The 17,802-nt window shown below is 41.8% G+C and overlaps 1 protein-coding gene across 3 annotated transcripts in view; it reads left to right on the top strand.

Annotated features, from left to right (window-relative positions):
• The window catches only part of hdac4 (histone deacetylase 4), a 130,366-nt gene that overhangs the window by 95,636 nt on the left and 16,928 nt on the right, over positions 1-17,802 (top strand). For all 3 annotated transcript variants that reach the window (XM_065961951.1, XM_065961952.1, XM_020644759.3), the window contains 9 exons: positions 183-369; positions 878-1,011; positions 2,070-2,172; positions 4,031-4,077; positions 6,865-6,972; positions 8,897-8,952; positions 9,063-9,150; positions 10,550-10,669; positions 10,767-10,864. In XM_065961951.1, the coding sequence (XP_065818023.1) occupies positions 183-369; positions 878-1,011; positions 2,070-2,172; positions 4,031-4,077; positions 6,865-6,972; positions 8,897-8,952; positions 9,063-9,150; positions 10,550-10,669; positions 10,767-10,864 (941 nt within the window). The remainder of the gene's footprint in view (positions 1-182; positions 370-877; positions 1,012-2,069; positions 2,173-4,030; positions 4,078-6,864; positions 6,973-8,896; positions 8,953-9,062; positions 9,151-10,549; positions 10,670-10,766; positions 10,865-17,802) is intronic.

The following is a 17,802-nucleotide window of genomic DNA, read 5'->3' as shown; positions in this document are numbered from 1 at the left end:
GTGAACACTGGGGTACAGAAAAGTGGTGACTGACTGTGTAACACAATATCAACTCAACAAAAGAATGTGCGTAATTTCAGCTGCTATGTATTTGCAAGAATCTAATGCCATCTACTGGCCGGAGATTGTAACTGCAGTCCAGCATAGTTAATTCCACTCTGTTTGTGTTTGTGTGTGAGAAGCAGGCCCTGCTGTTAGAGCAGCAACGGATCCACCAGTTGAGGAACTACCAAGCGTCTATGGAAGCAGCCGGGTTGTCAGTGAGCTTTGCAGGACACCGCCCCCTCTCCCGGGCTCAGTCGTCTCCAGCCTCCGCCTCCTTCCCTCTGGTAGTTCAGGATCCGCCTGCCAAGCCTCGCTTCACCACAGGTTTGCAAAGAAATAAAAAAAAAAAAAAAAAAAGATAGGCCTCCTGCATACACACTGTTGAATATGGTACTCTTTATTGGTGTTTGCACTGCTCTCCCACAGAGATCTGTCATAAAGTAGAGTTGTAAACAACAATCTAGACAAACACTTTCATCCTGCTGATTGCAGGTTAGAGGAAACCATTTCCTAGAACTGCACAGCATGATGAGCCAGCATACAGAGGTTGTGTGTATCCACGGGGCTGTTGCTAGGTATTCTGTGCCCCCTGACAATATAGAACGCTACAAGTGTAATTTACTGCACAGAATCACCTCATCTCTTTAGAAGCTCCTTATATGACCTTTAGTTCATAATGAGACAGATCCATATCATAACCAACAATCACACCATGAGATTCCTTTGGGATTATAGGAATCTTGTTTTGACAAGTGTTTATTCTCTTGTTGTCAAAAGTACACAATTACTCTCAAACTAATCACTATGTGTGATTGCCGTGTGTATTTTTCAGGTCTGGTGTATGACTCATTGATGCAGAAGCACCAGTGTATGTGCGGTAACACCACCAGCCACCCAGAACATGCTGGACGTATCCAGAGTATCTGGTCCAGACTGCAGGAAACAGGCCTCAGGGCTCACTGTGAGGTAAGGCCACAGCTACACCTGAACACAGATTAATGGACCCATGACTTTAAAAATGGAGCTGAACAGTGTGTTGGAAAGATTAAAGAATGTCCCATGAATAGTATAAAAAAAAGTCCTCAGACGGATAAAACTGCGAGATAAAAAAAAATGAAATTTACATTACTTTACCTTCTTTGAATGCATGTTGTTTTCTCCCCACTGTAACTTTGCTAAATGTTGTTTGGTGCTCAAGATGGATTCATGTTTGGTCTTTGTAAAAAGAAATAATAAAGGGTACGTTCTAGACATGCTCTGTTTGTAAAGTGTCTTGAGATAACATTTTTTATCGATAGGCACTTTACAAATAAAGATCTGCTGAGTGATTGATTGAAAAACACACAGCATACTTATTATATTTAATGGTGTTCATGTCAATGCCATAAAAGAAAATTATTTGGTTTCTAACACATTGACATTATTGTTTTTTTCATTTACTTGAACAGTCATCTTTTTCAAGTTAAGAGCACAAAATGCTTTCAAAGAAAGCATAAAAACAATCATTAAGCAAACAAATCACTCACTTCAACCACCTTATAAACAAAAAAAAGGAAATTAATATCAAATATATGGAAACAAGCAAAAAGCTGTGAGGCAAAAGGCATGTCTGTAAAGATATGTTTGAGACAAGTTTGAAAAGCAGAAGCTGTATTTAAATATTTAACATGTAAAGCTATTGTTTGTGTCTCTCTGTTAAAAATAAAATACAGTTCAAGAGCCAAATTGTAAAACTCTGAAGTGTATTTTTATTGATGACCAGAGGGGGGCAGTGTGTGGCCATTTGTCTAAGACCTGGTTTTACCATTTAAAAAACATTTATTGGAGGTTAAACTTCTAAATGTATATTTTCTATGCAATTTTCCTCTCTTTATTTCACCTTCTATGCCAAACATTGTCATCTTGTTGTGTGTCTCTGACAGCTGAATGGTGAAAATGAAGATTTAACCAAAATACATAATTTGTCTCACACCGTCTTCTCCTTTTCCATCCATGTCTTCTCCTTCGTCCTGCTCTGTGACCAGTGTATCCGAGGGAGGAAGGCCTCGCTGGAAGAACTGCAGATGGTCCACTCCGAAGCCCATGTCCTGCTGTATGGAACCAACCCTCTGAGGCAAAAACTAGATTGTAAGCATCCATTGATGGAGACGCACACCAATTCACAAACAAAGCCTCTTATATTTTATCCAACATAGCAGCCACAGTTTTGATGCGGAGGCTTCCTGCAAGTCATGTGGTTGTATACCTGGCTCATCTTATTCCTTTAAAGTCACATTTTAGCAGGTGTGTTGAGATAAATGATACAACAGATTTCTCACGGTACTTAAACAAAGAGCTAAAGATTAGCACACAGTATTACTTCATAAAGGATATGACACTTGACATTTCAATTGACTTGCATACATGTATTTATAAAGTAATGAGCCGACAGCATTGCAAACAGAGTGAGGAGCGTCTGTTTAAAGAATCTGTTTTAATGCTTAAACCGCGTCGCAACAAAAGGTCCAATCTAATAAAGCCCTGGAGGTGTAACGTTAAGGTGAGGACCTGTTGACGCTTGTTAACTTGAAGTCACACAGGCTGCTTAGTCACTTAGCTTTGAGCTTTGTGGCTTAAAGTGCAGGTGTAGCCAACACAGTCTCTCTCTCTCTCCCTGTGTGTGTGTGTGTGTGTGTGTGTGTGTGTGTGTGTGTGTGTGTGTGTGTGTGTGTGTGTGTGTGTGTGTGTGTGTGTGTGTGTGTGTGTGTGTGTGTGTGTGTGTGTGTGTGTGTGTGTGTGTGTGTGTGTGTGTGTGTGTGTGTGTGTGCTTCAGCGCATGTGCAAAAATCTGAGAGGGCAAACCCCAGTGGTCATCTTAGCTTTCATTCCAGTGGAGACATAAATTCCTCTTATTTTTACTGCTTCCACCAGAGGATTACCAGATACTCCTGTGTAATGTTGAGTGTACAGGTGGTGGGAGAAAGCAGGTGAAATGAAAACATGAAACCCAGTAAGGTGGCAACTAGTCAAGGATTAACATAATCATAGACACGGTATTAAATGTGTGGTTAGGGTTTGTTTCTTTTTCTGCAGCAGGTGGCTGAATGAGACTTGGACCTCTAACCTTTGCATTAAGAGCATCATGCTCTGTCCTGTTTACTTTAGACTCTGCTGTTGTGCTCATGAAACTTTACACTAATCCACTTGTCAACACTGGATAGACATTAGTTTGATGTTCTGAACTTTTCTGGGGGCAGTTTCTGCTTAAAAACATTTCTTAGAAAACGCATTGAATGGGTAAAGCTTCAGATTCCAACATCTGCGCAGATAAAAACTGTTTGACATAAAAGTTTTGTTTGCTGCTAAAACAAACAATAAAAATAAAGGTGAAGTCATGCAGATTTTACGTCCCTGGTAACAGCAGAGACAACCAATGAATTTAGTGAACAAGGTGGGGGTGAGGATTGGACAAAGTGGATGTGCCAAACAAAGAAACTCAACAAAACTTAACCAGATCTCAGGTGCTGATCATTCAGTTGCTGGGTAAAGCCGGTGAGGTTGATCAGGTGATTAACTACAGAAGAACAAATCAAAAAGGAGTGAGGTCTCATGCTGTCAGCCATGTAACACAGAGTTGATTTTTATTTCCAGATGAGCTGGATTTATTTGCTCACCTGTAAGAAAAGTCAAGTCCATCCGTTTTCCAGTTTCTTTTAAAGAAACAGATCCTGTCGACCTGAAACCTTGAATAAGAGAGGAGAGGATTTGATTATCAGGGAAATATGATACTTTTCTTCTTCTTCACCTCGCCCAATTAAAGCGTGCCCCTGTGTACTAGTGCTGTTCAATTAGGTCAGAAAGTCAAATGTGCATTTTTGGGGGTCATGCCCCTGATTGTGGCTGTGAGTTCAGAAGGTTACCTCTTCACCTGGTTAACTTTTGCTCTTTCTTTCTGTCTCTATTTCCCGATCAGACTTTCTAATTCTCAATGTTCTTTCTGTCCCAGGTTCAGTGAATCCCATGTTTGTGAGGTTACCATGCGGAGGAATTGGGGTGAGTTGCTTGTTTTCCATTCACAAAATCATGCTCTAGTCATCTCACAAATATTCTCTCTGTAATGAGGTATTGGTAATTTGTGTTTCTGATACATTACTTGGAAATCGTCTGTGTTACTCAAGATTGTTTATTCAGTGGAAAATTGTTGTAATAGACTATTAGGTTTTTACAGCATTGTGCTAATCTAATCAATACCCAGCTGGCATTGCTCCCTCTAACTCTGCAAAACAAACAGGCATAGTTTCAGAATCATCAAGTACTGGTACAATATCTGTGTGTCCCTTTGCTCACTCGCTCTTTGCCCCCTGCCGAAATAATGATCCCATTTTTTCCTGTTTCACCAAACAAACACGCACACACAGATGTAACACACTCGCATACACACACACAAACACGCACACACAGATGTAACACACTCGCATACACACACACAAACACGCACACACAGATGTAACACACTCGCATACACACACACAAACACGCACACACAGATGTAACACACTCGCATACACACACAAACACTCACACACAGATGTAACACTCTAGAAAACACGCACACACAGATGTAACACACTCGCATACACATACAAGCTCGCGCACACACAAACACCGCCCTTCGAGGACCAGAGGCAACAAAAGCGGTTGCTTGCCTTTCCTCCGCGTTTGTAATTATATCCAGATGTTTTCAGGCATACGAGCTGTGTATGTGTGTGTGTGTGTGTGTGTGCGTGTGTGTGTGCATTGATTTGGTGGGGGGTATGTTTTTGTTTGTGTGCAAAGCACTGTGTTTTAGGGTGTTTGTGTGCTAATGCAATCATTTAGATGGTTAGTCAGAGTTGGAAGCGATGCCTTTTGAAACGGATATGTCTCACACCTGTCTGTATGTGTCTGTTTCTGCATCGTTGTTTGGGTTTTGTTGTTGCCTCCCCCTCCCCCCCCAAAGAACTAGTGCAGCTCCAAGCCTCCCACCCACCTTCACCTTCTTCACCTTTTACTTGCTCTTTCTGCATCTCTAACTTTATTACATGCCATCCATTCCTCCCAGCCCTCTTTTTCTTTCTTTTCCCTTCGTTTCCCTCCCACACTGCTGCTGCCTTGGTGGGAACAAGACGACTCTGGGGCTCCTTGCCGCTCTGTTCTGCTCTAACAGCAAATAGGTCTAAATTGTTGTCTTCCTGTCATACACACACTCACAAGTCACCCACACACACATTTACAGAGGAAGGGGGCTGAAATTAGGCTGTCAGCCTGCGGAGAGCCGTCATTCCCTCATACCAGCACGTTCCCGCTCTTTTTCTTACCTCTGACACACACACTCATGCGCACAAACAAAGACAAACAATTCTTCCCTTTCACTTTTTCCTGACTTGCTTTTGTGCCACTCCTGGCTTAAGGCAAAATGCATTAACATGGGAAATAATAAACCACTCAGTCTCCTCATGCTGCTTTAGAACAGCATCAGTTTGTGCTCATTTACCTGACTTGTATGTATGATTCAGTTTCCCATTTCACTCACTTGGCTCTTTATTTGTTTCCTCACTCAATCACTGACTGGACTTCTACGTAGTGTCTTCCTATCCTCGGTTTCTCTCGCTACACTCAGCACCATCTATCACTCAACAAGCACACTCTCTACCCCCTTTTTAGCTTTAAGTCTCTGGCAAATTCGGCACAGTTTTATTTCATGACAAAGTCCTTCTTGGCTCAGCTTAAAAAGAGACTTTTTTCTTCCGTGTGGATGTTATTATGGAGGACTCCTCCAGCCTTGATCACTCCCGTCACTGGAGACAAGAGGCTGGATGTCTGAAAAGCTGTTAAGTCACTTAACAAGCTTACTAGGTTGAAGGAATGGGACTTGGTTAGTGCACAGCATGGCCAGTTAACGGTCCAAAAGGCGGTCGGTGTGGATGTAAAGGCCGGCTGCCTGACAGAGCAGGCTGACTGGCAGGTTAAAGTGAATATATTCAAACTTGAAGAAGTCCAGTGTTTTCTCTACATCTCTGGAATCAGCCCCTCCACACATGTGTGTACAGTTCAAACACACTGACACACGGACCTTCCTTTTCTTCTTTTCCTCTGCCAGCGTCTTCTCTCAGTGTTTATCATATCTTCCATCTGCCTGCAGTAACTGACATGCCTGACAGAGGGTGTGTATATTATCCTGTGCATGCCCCTGCTTAAAATCAATCCCATAGAATTTTTTGGTTCCTTGGGTTTGTAATGCATGCATGTGTATGTACTGTTGTGTTTGGGGCAGAGGGCCAAGCATGACTCAGCATTAATCAGGCTTGACCAGTAAATGTAGGGCTTACTCGAAACAAACTCAAATACATTCAGTCAGTTCTAAAACCTTATTCATGACAAACAATGATAATCTTAAATTGCCATCATCCATTTTTTTTACTAATTTACTCGATCGATACGTCGTTATTCTATTTTAGTCACCCTTAGTGGATGATGTTTTGACCATTTGCCTGTATGAGTAAGCTTCTAAATATGTGTTACTGCCTCACAGATTCTCTTTCTATTGTTTTCTGTTCATGTCAGTGGAAACATGTTCCAGCAGTCTCTAAATTGCCACTTTCAAAGACTTTGACTCAGAGAAATGACACAAGCCAAATAATAGCAAACGTTCTCAAAGTTTTACAGTTGCTGTCACACTCACATAAACCAAACCATCAAACATCCTTAAATAAATGGAAAACAGAACAAGGTAACAGACTTTATCTGCCTTTTTTTTTTTAAATATGACATTAACAATATGTGTGTGTTTGTGTCTTGCAGGTGGACAGTGACACTATTTGGAATGAGGTCCATTCATCCAGTGCAGCTCGACTGGCCGTCGGCTCCGTGGTGGAGCTGGTCTTCAAAGTAGCATCTGGAGAACTGAAGGTAAGCTGGGATACTGTGTGGAGACCATTTGAGCAGCAAAAGTCCCAGCTGTTTGTTTGGTATTGAGATTACAAAAGGATGTTGTTTGTTTCAACCTATTATTTGCCATTTATGTGTTTAACAACCTTTAAGAAGGAGCCAACATGAAAAAAGCTCAGATCCATTCAAAAGAAATCTGCAACTAGATCTTTTGAGTTTCTTTTTACTGTCTTCTGATAAATTTCAACACAAAGTTAACGCTCTTTGAACATGCACTATTATATACCTTTTTCTTGTTGTGTTAATCCAAATATTCAAAATGCATTAACTATATATCACTAGTAAATGGAAGCAATATCCTAAAGTGCTGAACTATCCATCCTCTCCCCCAAAAAATCTCAAGAAAAAAGTAAAGTTACTTTCCTTCCAGAAACATCCATACCAAAGTCTCGTTAGCACCTTCCAGACACAAGTCCCCTCCCCCGTCATGCCTTGCCCACCAGCCAGCCTTCCTGTGTCTGTGGCAAAAGCAGCTTACTGTTTGAACCCAGCAGGGAGGCCCGGCGCACGGGCACCGCAAACGCCAACAGACCCCGCTAACAGGCCTGCTTTATTGGCATTACACCACAACCACCTGCAGAGCAGCAGTCGCACTTTGCGTTAGCTTAGCACCAGCACACCACAGACTAATGACGGTACTCTGCGTGACAGTACCACATAAATCGGAAAAACACACATGGATTTTAGATTTGTGTTCCAGTGTTTATAACCTCTTCTACATGTTTGAATTGTTACTATGAAGTTAAAATGGTGTCATCTTTTGTTTGATACAGAACGTTTGATTAGGAATATCTGAGCTTAATGGGAAAACATAATGGATCAAACACACAGGAGGGAAAACACTCTGAAACTTACTGTAGGTCAAAGTTCACAGGTATTGACTTGCCCTCAGCTTAACCAGATCTTAACACTTACTCACTCTATCTACACATTCGTACACACACTCTTGCAGACACACACACACATGCTCCTGCACATGCTTACACATACAGATGGTCCTTTGAGGATCCTCCACAGCAAAATGACCAAATTCCACCTGCACCAGCAACTCTCTGAACTCCACAGAATGCCATAAATCTACTCCACACTCACACTCACACGTCTGTTACTCCATCTGCTTCTCTCTCTCTCTCTCTCTCTCTCTCTCTCTCTCTCTCTCTCTCTCTCTCTCTCTCTCTCTCTCTCTCTCTCCCTCCCTCCACACGTCTATTTTGATCCATTGTTATTTTTCCTCTGCATAGAGAAAGAACTGCACCTTCTCTTTGTCTCTCATACACCTTCTTACACACTGTAACATGCAGCCAGCCTTAACGGAGCGTCTTCAAACCAGCTGAGGCAGTTGTCTCTACAATAAACTCCCGGCCGGCTGCTAATCCACAGCAGCTGACTCAACATCATTAGCCCAGCCTGCTTCGCTCTACATCAGCCTGAACATCTATCTAAAGTCCCCACGTAGTAGCCGGAGACCCAAAAAGCAGTTGCTGGGAGTCCCGCTGGTCTCTGCCTTAAGAAAGCTCCCCTTAGCTGACCCGATGTTAGCATCTGTTTCTGTGTGTGTACATGCACACTTCGGCATTACTCCTCCACTGAGAAACAGATATTTAACTTAGGTTGTGACATTTTTAGGAAAATAGTTATGAGGGAAACAGGTTTGCTGGTGAATTATTTCTCCTTTAAATGATGTAGTTATGTTGTTTTGCTTTGTGCATCAACACCATCCTGACACTAAGAGGACCGGATGATAAGAAAAAGCAAGGGAGATGTATCAGCATTATCCAATACCTCAGTCTTAGATAAGGGAAACATATTATCAGTAGAGGGTTTAGGTCTGTTTATTAACCACTGTTTGAATCATGCTGTGTATCAAATGTTTTTTTCCTGTCAGAATGGTTTTGCTGTAGTTCGACCACCAGGACACCATGCAGAGGAGAGCACGCCCATGTAAGTATAAAAGCAAATTTATCAGAAGTTTCTCAATGTCTTTATTTTCTTATGCAGTTTTTCCTCGTTTCATACATTGTCTTATTTTACCGCTCTCTGACCATTTTCAGGGGGTTCTGTTACTTCAACTCCGTCGCCATAGCTGTCAAGCTGCTGCAGCAGAGGCTCAATGTCAGCAAAATCCTCATCGTGGACTGGGTGAGTTCCTCTGACACCCGTGCTTAAATTCACACCTTTGTAAATAACAAAACAAAAACTGTGGTCTTGACCTGCTCTTCATGAAAAGAGTCTTGAGGTAGAATTTGTTTTGAATTGGCTTGATACAAATAAAGATAGATTACAACCTAGCATAAAAGCCTTGAAAACATGGACTTGAGGTATTGATGCAACATTGAAGAGGGATCCTTTTGATCACCTCAAAGAATAGATTTTAACAGAAGAATCTGAAGAGAGGACAGCTGCTGTCACACTATCAGATGTAAAATATCTTCTTCTGCTTACAACTAAAGGGAGGGATTACATTGACTATTGATAAATCTTTTTGCACATGTTTTTAATTTAAAAGATCCAGAATATAAATAGGAAGTAATGCAAAGAACAAATGAATAAAGATCCCCCATGGGGAATGTCATTGTCTCTTCAGCTATGGAAATAACTCCAACGAATAATAAATCACATACAAACTTTGTTCCTACAAAAAATAACAGCTGGACTTGGTGACTTCCATACCAATATATCTTTAAGTAACACTGTGCACAAGGCATCTCATGACCTTTAGGGCCTTTACATTTTCTGATTGTAAGGATAAAAGACAATCAGGCGCTATGAGAATTTAAAATCAACCGTGTGTTGTCCCTTCTGCTCTCTGTTTTTGCAATGTGAGGAGTGAAGAACAGGGTAGGCAGGATAATGTGTAAAAGAAAGCATATTCAAACCCAAGAATACATGTATGTTTCTGTAAGGTCACACAAGTTCAGACTATTAAAAACAGAGCAACAGACTGGACCTGTACACTGCTCTGGTTTTGAGATGAATAATAGGGCTTCAAATATTGGCTATTCAGGTCAGACACTGTCCTTTTTTCAAAAGCGAGACAGAGTAATCTATAAGAAGGTATGACAAAGCCTGGTCCATGTCTAGGAGCACTGGACTGGTCATGGCCATTCCTTAAAGCCTTTGAAGGGCCTTTTCATTTCCTCTCTGTCTGTCACAGGGGGACATTTAGTGCAGCCAGCGAGCTCATTGTCATGCCACTCAGCCTCCAGCCGACAGGGACATTTTTAGGATGAGTGTATTAAAGCATTCTTGGGACACAGACAATGAGGTCATTTAATTGATGTCGTGTTGTTGACAAATGTGAGCAACAATTGAAGTTCAATGCTTTATTGAATCCTGCTGACCATCCCTTTTTGTCATCAAAGCAGAGTACAGCTGAGAGACAGATTTGAGTGTCTGGAAGTATTACAGTTTCTCAGCATCATTCAGCTTGTCTTTCATCCAAAATCATCTGATGTCTTTTGGTTGACTAGACTCGACTTGTGTTACACTGTGTGTGTAATGTTCAGTCTCCCTAACCTCTCCTTTGTCATGTTTCTAGGATGTTCACCACGGAAATGGCACCCAGCAGGCCTTCTACAGCGACCCCAGTGTCCTCTACCTGTCACTGCATCGCTATGACGATGGGAACTTCTTTCCTGGCAGTGGAGCTCCTGATGAGGTTGGCAGTAGTTGATCTCTCTTCCTACATGCTTATCTATTCATCTTAATGTCTGCAGATAAAGTAACCTAGGTGTGTGTCTTTGTGTGTGTTGTAGGTGGGCACTGGAGCAGGTGTAGGATTCAATGTGAACATGGCCTTTACTGGAGGACTGGAGCCACCCATGGGTGATGCAGAGTACCTGGCTGCATTCAGGTAAGACAGTGATAACACCTGCTTCTTTATAGTTCATTTATGTTTGAATGGTTGTACTGTAGGTTTCATTGGAAAGTGTCTTGGAGGAAAAGCAGTGCAGAGTTCGACAATGATCTATAGGGGGCTGTTCACTAGGTAGGGAGCTACTCCTCATGCCATGCCTGATTCCAATTAGGTGCACTTTATCTGGCTATTTTTAACCTGTTGCCCAGACACACACAGCTTGAAAGACCTACAAGTGTATAGGCATGGACTCACCACGGACATGAGCATGTCTCACACACATATTTGGATCACACAGCTGGTGAGGAGCAGGGCTGGATTGGTTCCAGTGCTCTTTGAAGATGAACTCACATTTGAGTCCGTGTGTCCATCTGGCCTGGGCCAAACCCATCAAACTGACAGGCCACTGTCCTTTGGCAGCTTCTGGCACGCAAACCCCCGGAAGCACACCTTTTCCCATTAATGCACCCCAGACCCCTGCGTTTTAACTATACTTCTCTGGAGTTTGTTTTTCCCATCTTATCCTCCTCTTTCTATGCTTGTATGCTTATACACTGTTGACAGTCTATGGATATCATCCTACAGACAGTTTTTGTGATGCATCACTATTATAACACAGTAAGCCTCACACACATTTGTAAAACTACCTTTTTCTGATTATAGTAACATAAGAATAGAAACAACAAGGATACACTGATTGTATCAACCAGAGTATTAACCATGAAAAAGCGAGAGGTCCAAACTCTCTCACTTTTTCCCCTGTTAAAATACATTTCTGGTCAAGCTCTTACATGCTGTAATTCAGGGTTTTCTGTTAAGGTATGACTGAAGGATACAAGAAAAGCCCAAAACACAGACAAAAAATATATATTTTTACAATTTGGATTATTTCCCCGCAATTTTTTCAACAATTTATTCAAGTGATATAGACTTAGGTCGGTGTTGAAGATTGGCCTTCCCAAGTTTCCATTAGTTTGCAGTTATCTGGTATAAAAACAAACTCAGTCTATCTTCTTTGGGCATTACTCCAGCATTTAAAAATGTAACATTCATAAAGTTGACATGTTGAACCTGGTTAAGTTCCCCTTTTATTCTTTTTAAGACATCGATGAAGATATTTCCACTGTAATCGAGCTGATCGGTACACATTTAATCTAATCAGTATTGCACCATGCTACAGTTAAACCAGCAAATACAAATTCAAATTGCACTGTGCAAAAAGAAGAAACCACTTTATTATACAGTCATTTGGGTGCGTGTATGTTTGTTCAGGAGAGCATGCATCCATATGAGTGAACATGCATGTGGAGAGGGTTGTAGTGTGTTTGTGTGTTCTGTTTATGTAATTGTAGGCTATTAAATCAGAGTTCTTGGCATTATGGAACAGATCTAAAGATAAAAAGTGAAGGCGAACCAGAGGTTTGGGTGGGTATCACCTCAGACCTTGGCGCCATTAATCCCCTGAGGCTGTAGCAGCATTGCAAAATTCATAGGTCCCACAGGACAACAGCAGACCTGTCTCACAGCTCATAGATTAACTACACACACACATAAGCATTTACCACACATATACACACAGAGGTGCAACATGCTTTGGCCGTAACATACATGATGGTGCATGAATATCCACAAAAACAGGGAGAAGCAGACCAAAAAATAGCTTACACCTGCATTTTTTACATCAGCTTGCCTACCATTAACAACCACCTCCAGATACATGTTCATAGACACCTGATACACACAGTCCCTCTCTCTCTCTCTCTCTCTCTCTCTCTCTGGCTTTCAGCATCATTGATTATCTGTGTGTTGTGGTCCTTTCTGCTCAGTCTTCGGGAAGGGATGCGTGCCTTGCAGTCGGCACCTTCCCATTCCTCTGCTGGCCTGTGCCACGTTGCATTTGCAGGGGATCAAATCTAAGTCTCTAGAAAGCACACAGAAAAAAGATAAGAAAATTGGCCCTAATGAAAACCAGAGGCACCGTCTCTCTCTCTCTTTCTCTAGCTCTCTCTCTCCCCTCCTTCTTTCACTCCCTCTTCTGCCATGAACTTGGAAAGACGAGAGAGGAGGAGAATTAAAGTTAATTCAAACCAGCTTTCCGCAGCGCCAGATGACAGGGCTTTGAAGTGTAAGTGTGCGTGTGTGAGTTTTTCGCTCTTATTCTCTCTCTCCTCTCCAGCTCTCCCCTTCTTTTTTTATGAACGGAGGAGGAAAGCCTTGAGCTCGGCAGTTTAACCATTTGTTGACTGGTTTGATAAACACTGCTCCCTGCTAAGGACAGAGTTTGCGTTTTCTTCTTAAAGGGGCCTTACCTTAGTCACCTGCACCAAAATGCACTGGTGATGCTGAACGGTAATTACTCCTGGCTCATAGATTCCCTTGCCTATCAAGAATTATAAATAAAAGCGCAGGAATAATCTGCTATTTTAAGTTATTTTTGCTAGATATTGGCAGATGTAATCGTGTTTATTTCTATAAACCCTTCAAAGACCTTATCAGGTTATATCTGTGTCAGAAAAATAAACTGTTTTGCAAAGATCCCTAGTTTATTGTATTGCATATACACAAAACAAACTTTTGGAACTTAAATTTTAAATCTGATATTTACTTTGAAATATTACCAGTAAATCCCATATATACAGCCTGTGGTCCACCACCCAATGCCACATTTCTTCCCTCCATGTTTGAAACCTTGAGTACACTGGATTAGAAGGCATAATCAAGATGTGGAAAAGCCGAAATTATGGGCCAGAGTAATTACACAAAGATGAGTAGTCCCCAGAGAGGAAGTTTTCCTTGGCTCAGAAAATCACAGCCATGCCAAGATCTACTACTGAATTAACCTGAGTACATTTGTGTACTCTTGAAATCATGTTGGAAGATAATTGCCAAAAACACAATGTGCTCATCAGGATTAAAGGGGGGTAATTAGTCCGAGTAAAAAAAAAAAAAGGGAAACAGGGCCTTTTTTGTGAGGCTTAGCTAAGTGAGGATAGAAGTCTATAGAATACAGTCTATGTGTGGAGGGTTTGATGGGCATTGGAGGATATGGTGTTGTGATTCATCAGGGAGATCAATTATTCATGTGCCGTGTCCATACACTGTATAAAACATGGACGTAGTTTCTGTGACATCATCCATTGGTTTCTGAAGAGGCATTCTGAAGCCCAAAAATGGCGGTCACCATGTGGGAAATCCTGTCTCAACCTTATTGTCGATCAATCTAGTTACAAGCACAAAGGTGTATTTGAGGCAGGCCTTAAGCCTGTTGGCAAACAGGTACAACTCACTCACCTATCGGTCAACTCAGCCATTCCCCTTATTATGCAAACCCAGGAATAACTCTGAGGCTTAATATAATAAAAACAAATAAGTTGTAAAATTCCACAGAACTAAATGAATGGATTTTAACAATCACACTCGAGTCCCACTTTTTCAGTCAAACAATCACAAGCCCACACCCAGCGTTCCTCGGCTGATACTTAACTTTTTACATGTGCACCTGTTGCTAGGTAAATCAAACATTGCTAAACAACTTTTCAACTGGTGCTTACCCCAATGATTCCCCTCACCCTTTAATGTAGCCGTGAGACAGGCAGCAGTGGTTAGGATTGCAACGTCTTCATGCAGGATGTCCTGTAGCTCACAGCGTCTTAAACTCTCCCCTCCATCAATTAACAGAAAGGCTTTTTCATCTCCACATACGAAGCCTCTGATTCAGGGATAATTGGTCATCCCCAAACCACTGGTTTCCCTTTGTGCCAGTCTGCTAATTGATTGCTAAGGGGTTTTATCCCTTAAATCTCTGGATAAAATTGAAGGGGATGGGGGCTGGAACTGTCGACATGAGCATTTTTTATCATAATGACGAGAGCTGAAGCGGTCTGCGTTCAGGGCTTGAGGAGGGGGGGCATGGGACCCCTCAGTAGGTTCCTCTGCAGTAAATGTTTCTCAATGTACTGTGTCAGCCCATACGCAGGCCTCTGGCCTACACCCTTTAGTGTGGGGTCTTACAGTATACAGTATGTCCAAAATGTTGATGAACCAAACCTGTGGCTGAATGTTAGTTTTTGTTCGGTAGGAAAAGTTGTAAACAAAGCCTGAAAAATACAAAGAAATGACAAACTTGATACATTTACCATATTTTTACAAAATCCTTATTGGTTTCCAAAAATGTTGCTTCTTTTGTTGAATGCCATTTGATAAAAAGCATTTAATTTTTTCTCACCAAAGCCTCTTGTGAAGGCCTTGCCCTCTTAAATGTATCCCTGTGTCTTTATCTCTCTTACTTAAGCTTGTTTTTCCATCCTTCTCCATAGTCTTCTTACATGACGTTTTCCTCTGAAATGTTGCCAGATGCATGCTAGCACACAGTGACGCACACAATCAGTGCATCCTTGCTGTCTGGGACTCCCAAAAGTTTCTAATACTACCTCCCGCCTCTCCCTCAGACAGCTGTGTGTACGTATGAGTGTTGTGTTGTGGTGGGGGGTGTGGTGTGCACAGTTAAGGGTTATAATTTGGTGGTGAGCATGAGATGGAAAAACTGTTGGCCTCCGGAGTTCAGGGCACGCTGCTTGCCCGCAGCCAGCAAACCAGCACTGTGTTCCTGAGGTCAGCAAAGTACAGAGAACCTATGACAGAACCCTGTGGTACTTCGTCACTTGCAGCCCTCACAAAAAACTGCTTGCCCATATATCCAAGACCCCCCTACAGAAACTGAGCTAGCCAGAGGAAACCATTGTTTTGACTCTGGGAAGTCCCATCCTAAATCATATTAACCAGAAAACTTTGACACATACTTTTATACAGCTGAGCCCTCTAGTGTGCCAACCCCAGTATAAAAGAATAGTCCGTATTCTGTATAACTGATGCCTTATTTGCAGCTATCCTTAAAAAGACAGAGAAGTTAGTAAATTAACTGCTGAATTATTGTGTTTTTAAGCAAAATATAAATTCCATTGTTTATGACTTGAATATTTTTTTCAAATAAAAAGTTGGGTTCAGTACTTGAACAAATAAGTGAAGCTTATAAATTCAGAATAGTCCAGTTTTATGTGGTCCAATGTTCTTGTGCCAAACTCTGTAGGTGCTACATGCATACACTTCATGTTGTTTTTATCAAACGGGTCACCATATAAAACCGGACTGGATTTTCCAGCCACAACTTTCTGTGAATCATAGCACAGTACCCTGCTGTTGATTAGATTTATGGATGTATGACACAATGCGCACAAGAACTCCCTCCCTGCCAGCTGTGTGTTAGATGGAGGTTGTAAACAAACAGCCCTCATTCACCACACCCATTCAGTGTTCAAATGATCCTGCCTATTTCAAAAACATACACACATGCAATCTTAAGTTGTCTTTTAATTTCTCCTTTTTACTTAAAGGGATACTTCACCCGTTGAAACATGACTCTTTATTGACATTGGGTCATATATGTAGTAGAAATGTGAAATACATTTTGAAGTTGGTGCCTTTTTGGCTGAGAAAAGGCAGAAAGTGTCTTTTTGGCTCATGTGGATGAAAGACACCAAATCCCAGAATGCACAGCACCGCAGGCCACTCCCACTAAGGTCCTCGATTTCAGAATCAGAATCAGAAATACTTTATTAATCCCAGAGGGAAATTCGATCGTTATAGTTTCTCCAAAATATATAATATAGCAGTAGAAATATAGTAATAAAAACATTTACAGACATATTTACTTTGAGGGACATTTCCTCAACAGATTCCGAGATTTCTTCCAGAATTGATCTTGGAAATTCCTGGCAGAAAACAGACTCTATGTCTGTGTCCATAGGCAAACAGTGAGAGCACCGAGACTACCAGTCCGCCCCAGCTCGAGCCGGACTGGGCTCCTCGTCCTCACCGCCGCCGACAGGCAGGCCTTATGTCACAGCTGCTGAGCTGGCAGTGGCCGGCGGCGTCCAGCGATATAGCCGCCAGACGGTTGATGGCTGCTGCCGACAGGCCGGTCTTGTGTCGTGCCAGTCTATGCGGCTGCAGCAGCCAAGACACAAGACCAGCCTGTCGGCAGCAGCCATCTCGTCACTATATTTATATTTTTTCGCCATTATCAGCTTTCTCCATAGAGCCTGTTAGCATAGCTTCCAAGCAATGTGGCGGACGTTAAGTTTCGATTCTGGGAGTGAGTTCCCACCCACTGATCTGTGATAGGTCTGTAGCTTCAGTGGTCCAAAATATGAGGAACCAGCGTTGTAGTTTCACACCGCTAACTGTAACAGCTTCCAGTGACGCAATATGATGATATTTGCGTCACTGGAAGCTCCTTTTCAGACTTAGAAATACAGAACTTTCCAGTCTCAGGGGGAAATGAGGGCTGGATGCAGGACCATTCAAAAATACTACCAGTTTACGACTGAAACAATGCTTAATGCAAATGGGTGAAGTATCCCTTTAAGGATGTTATAGTGTGGTGCTTCCTCCAAATTTTCAACCTTTACTTTACTTCAAAGGAGTATATGGACATTTCCTCTGCCACACACAGAATGTTTACACTAACTCATTACAAAAAACAAGGCCATGAAAGAAGTGAAACTCATACACAACCAAAAGTGTGGCAGCATCTCAGGCTGGTAACACCAAATACCAAAGTCCTCTTAAAGCAAAAACACATTTTATAGAAGGTTCATAAAGGTTGAAGCGAGTGCTGCACTGGGTCCAAAAATTTAGAAGAAACATGTGCTCTACAAGGATAGGGGACTGAGGTCAAATAGCTAATAAATAAATGACAGTCCTGAACTTATTACAAACAAAGTTCATTGTGAAGAAAAGGCAATCTGAAAGTCAGAGGCACTCTGATGACATTTTTCTTATTTCTTTACTTTACAAAGGATTGTAAAGCTGCATCAGAGTGCCTCAAACTTTCAATTTAGACTGCCTTTTCTTCACAATGAACTTTGTAATCAGGA

This window comes from Labrus bergylta, chromosome 13 (assembly GCF_963930695.1).
Source record: "Labrus bergylta chromosome 13, fLabBer1.1, whole genome shotgun sequence".
Lineage (NCBI taxonomy): Eukaryota > Metazoa > Chordata > Actinopteri > Labriformes > Labridae > Labrus > Labrus bergylta.
The sequence above is the reverse complement of the archived record's forward strand: the minus strand, read 5'-3'. Positions and strand labels throughout refer to the sequence as shown.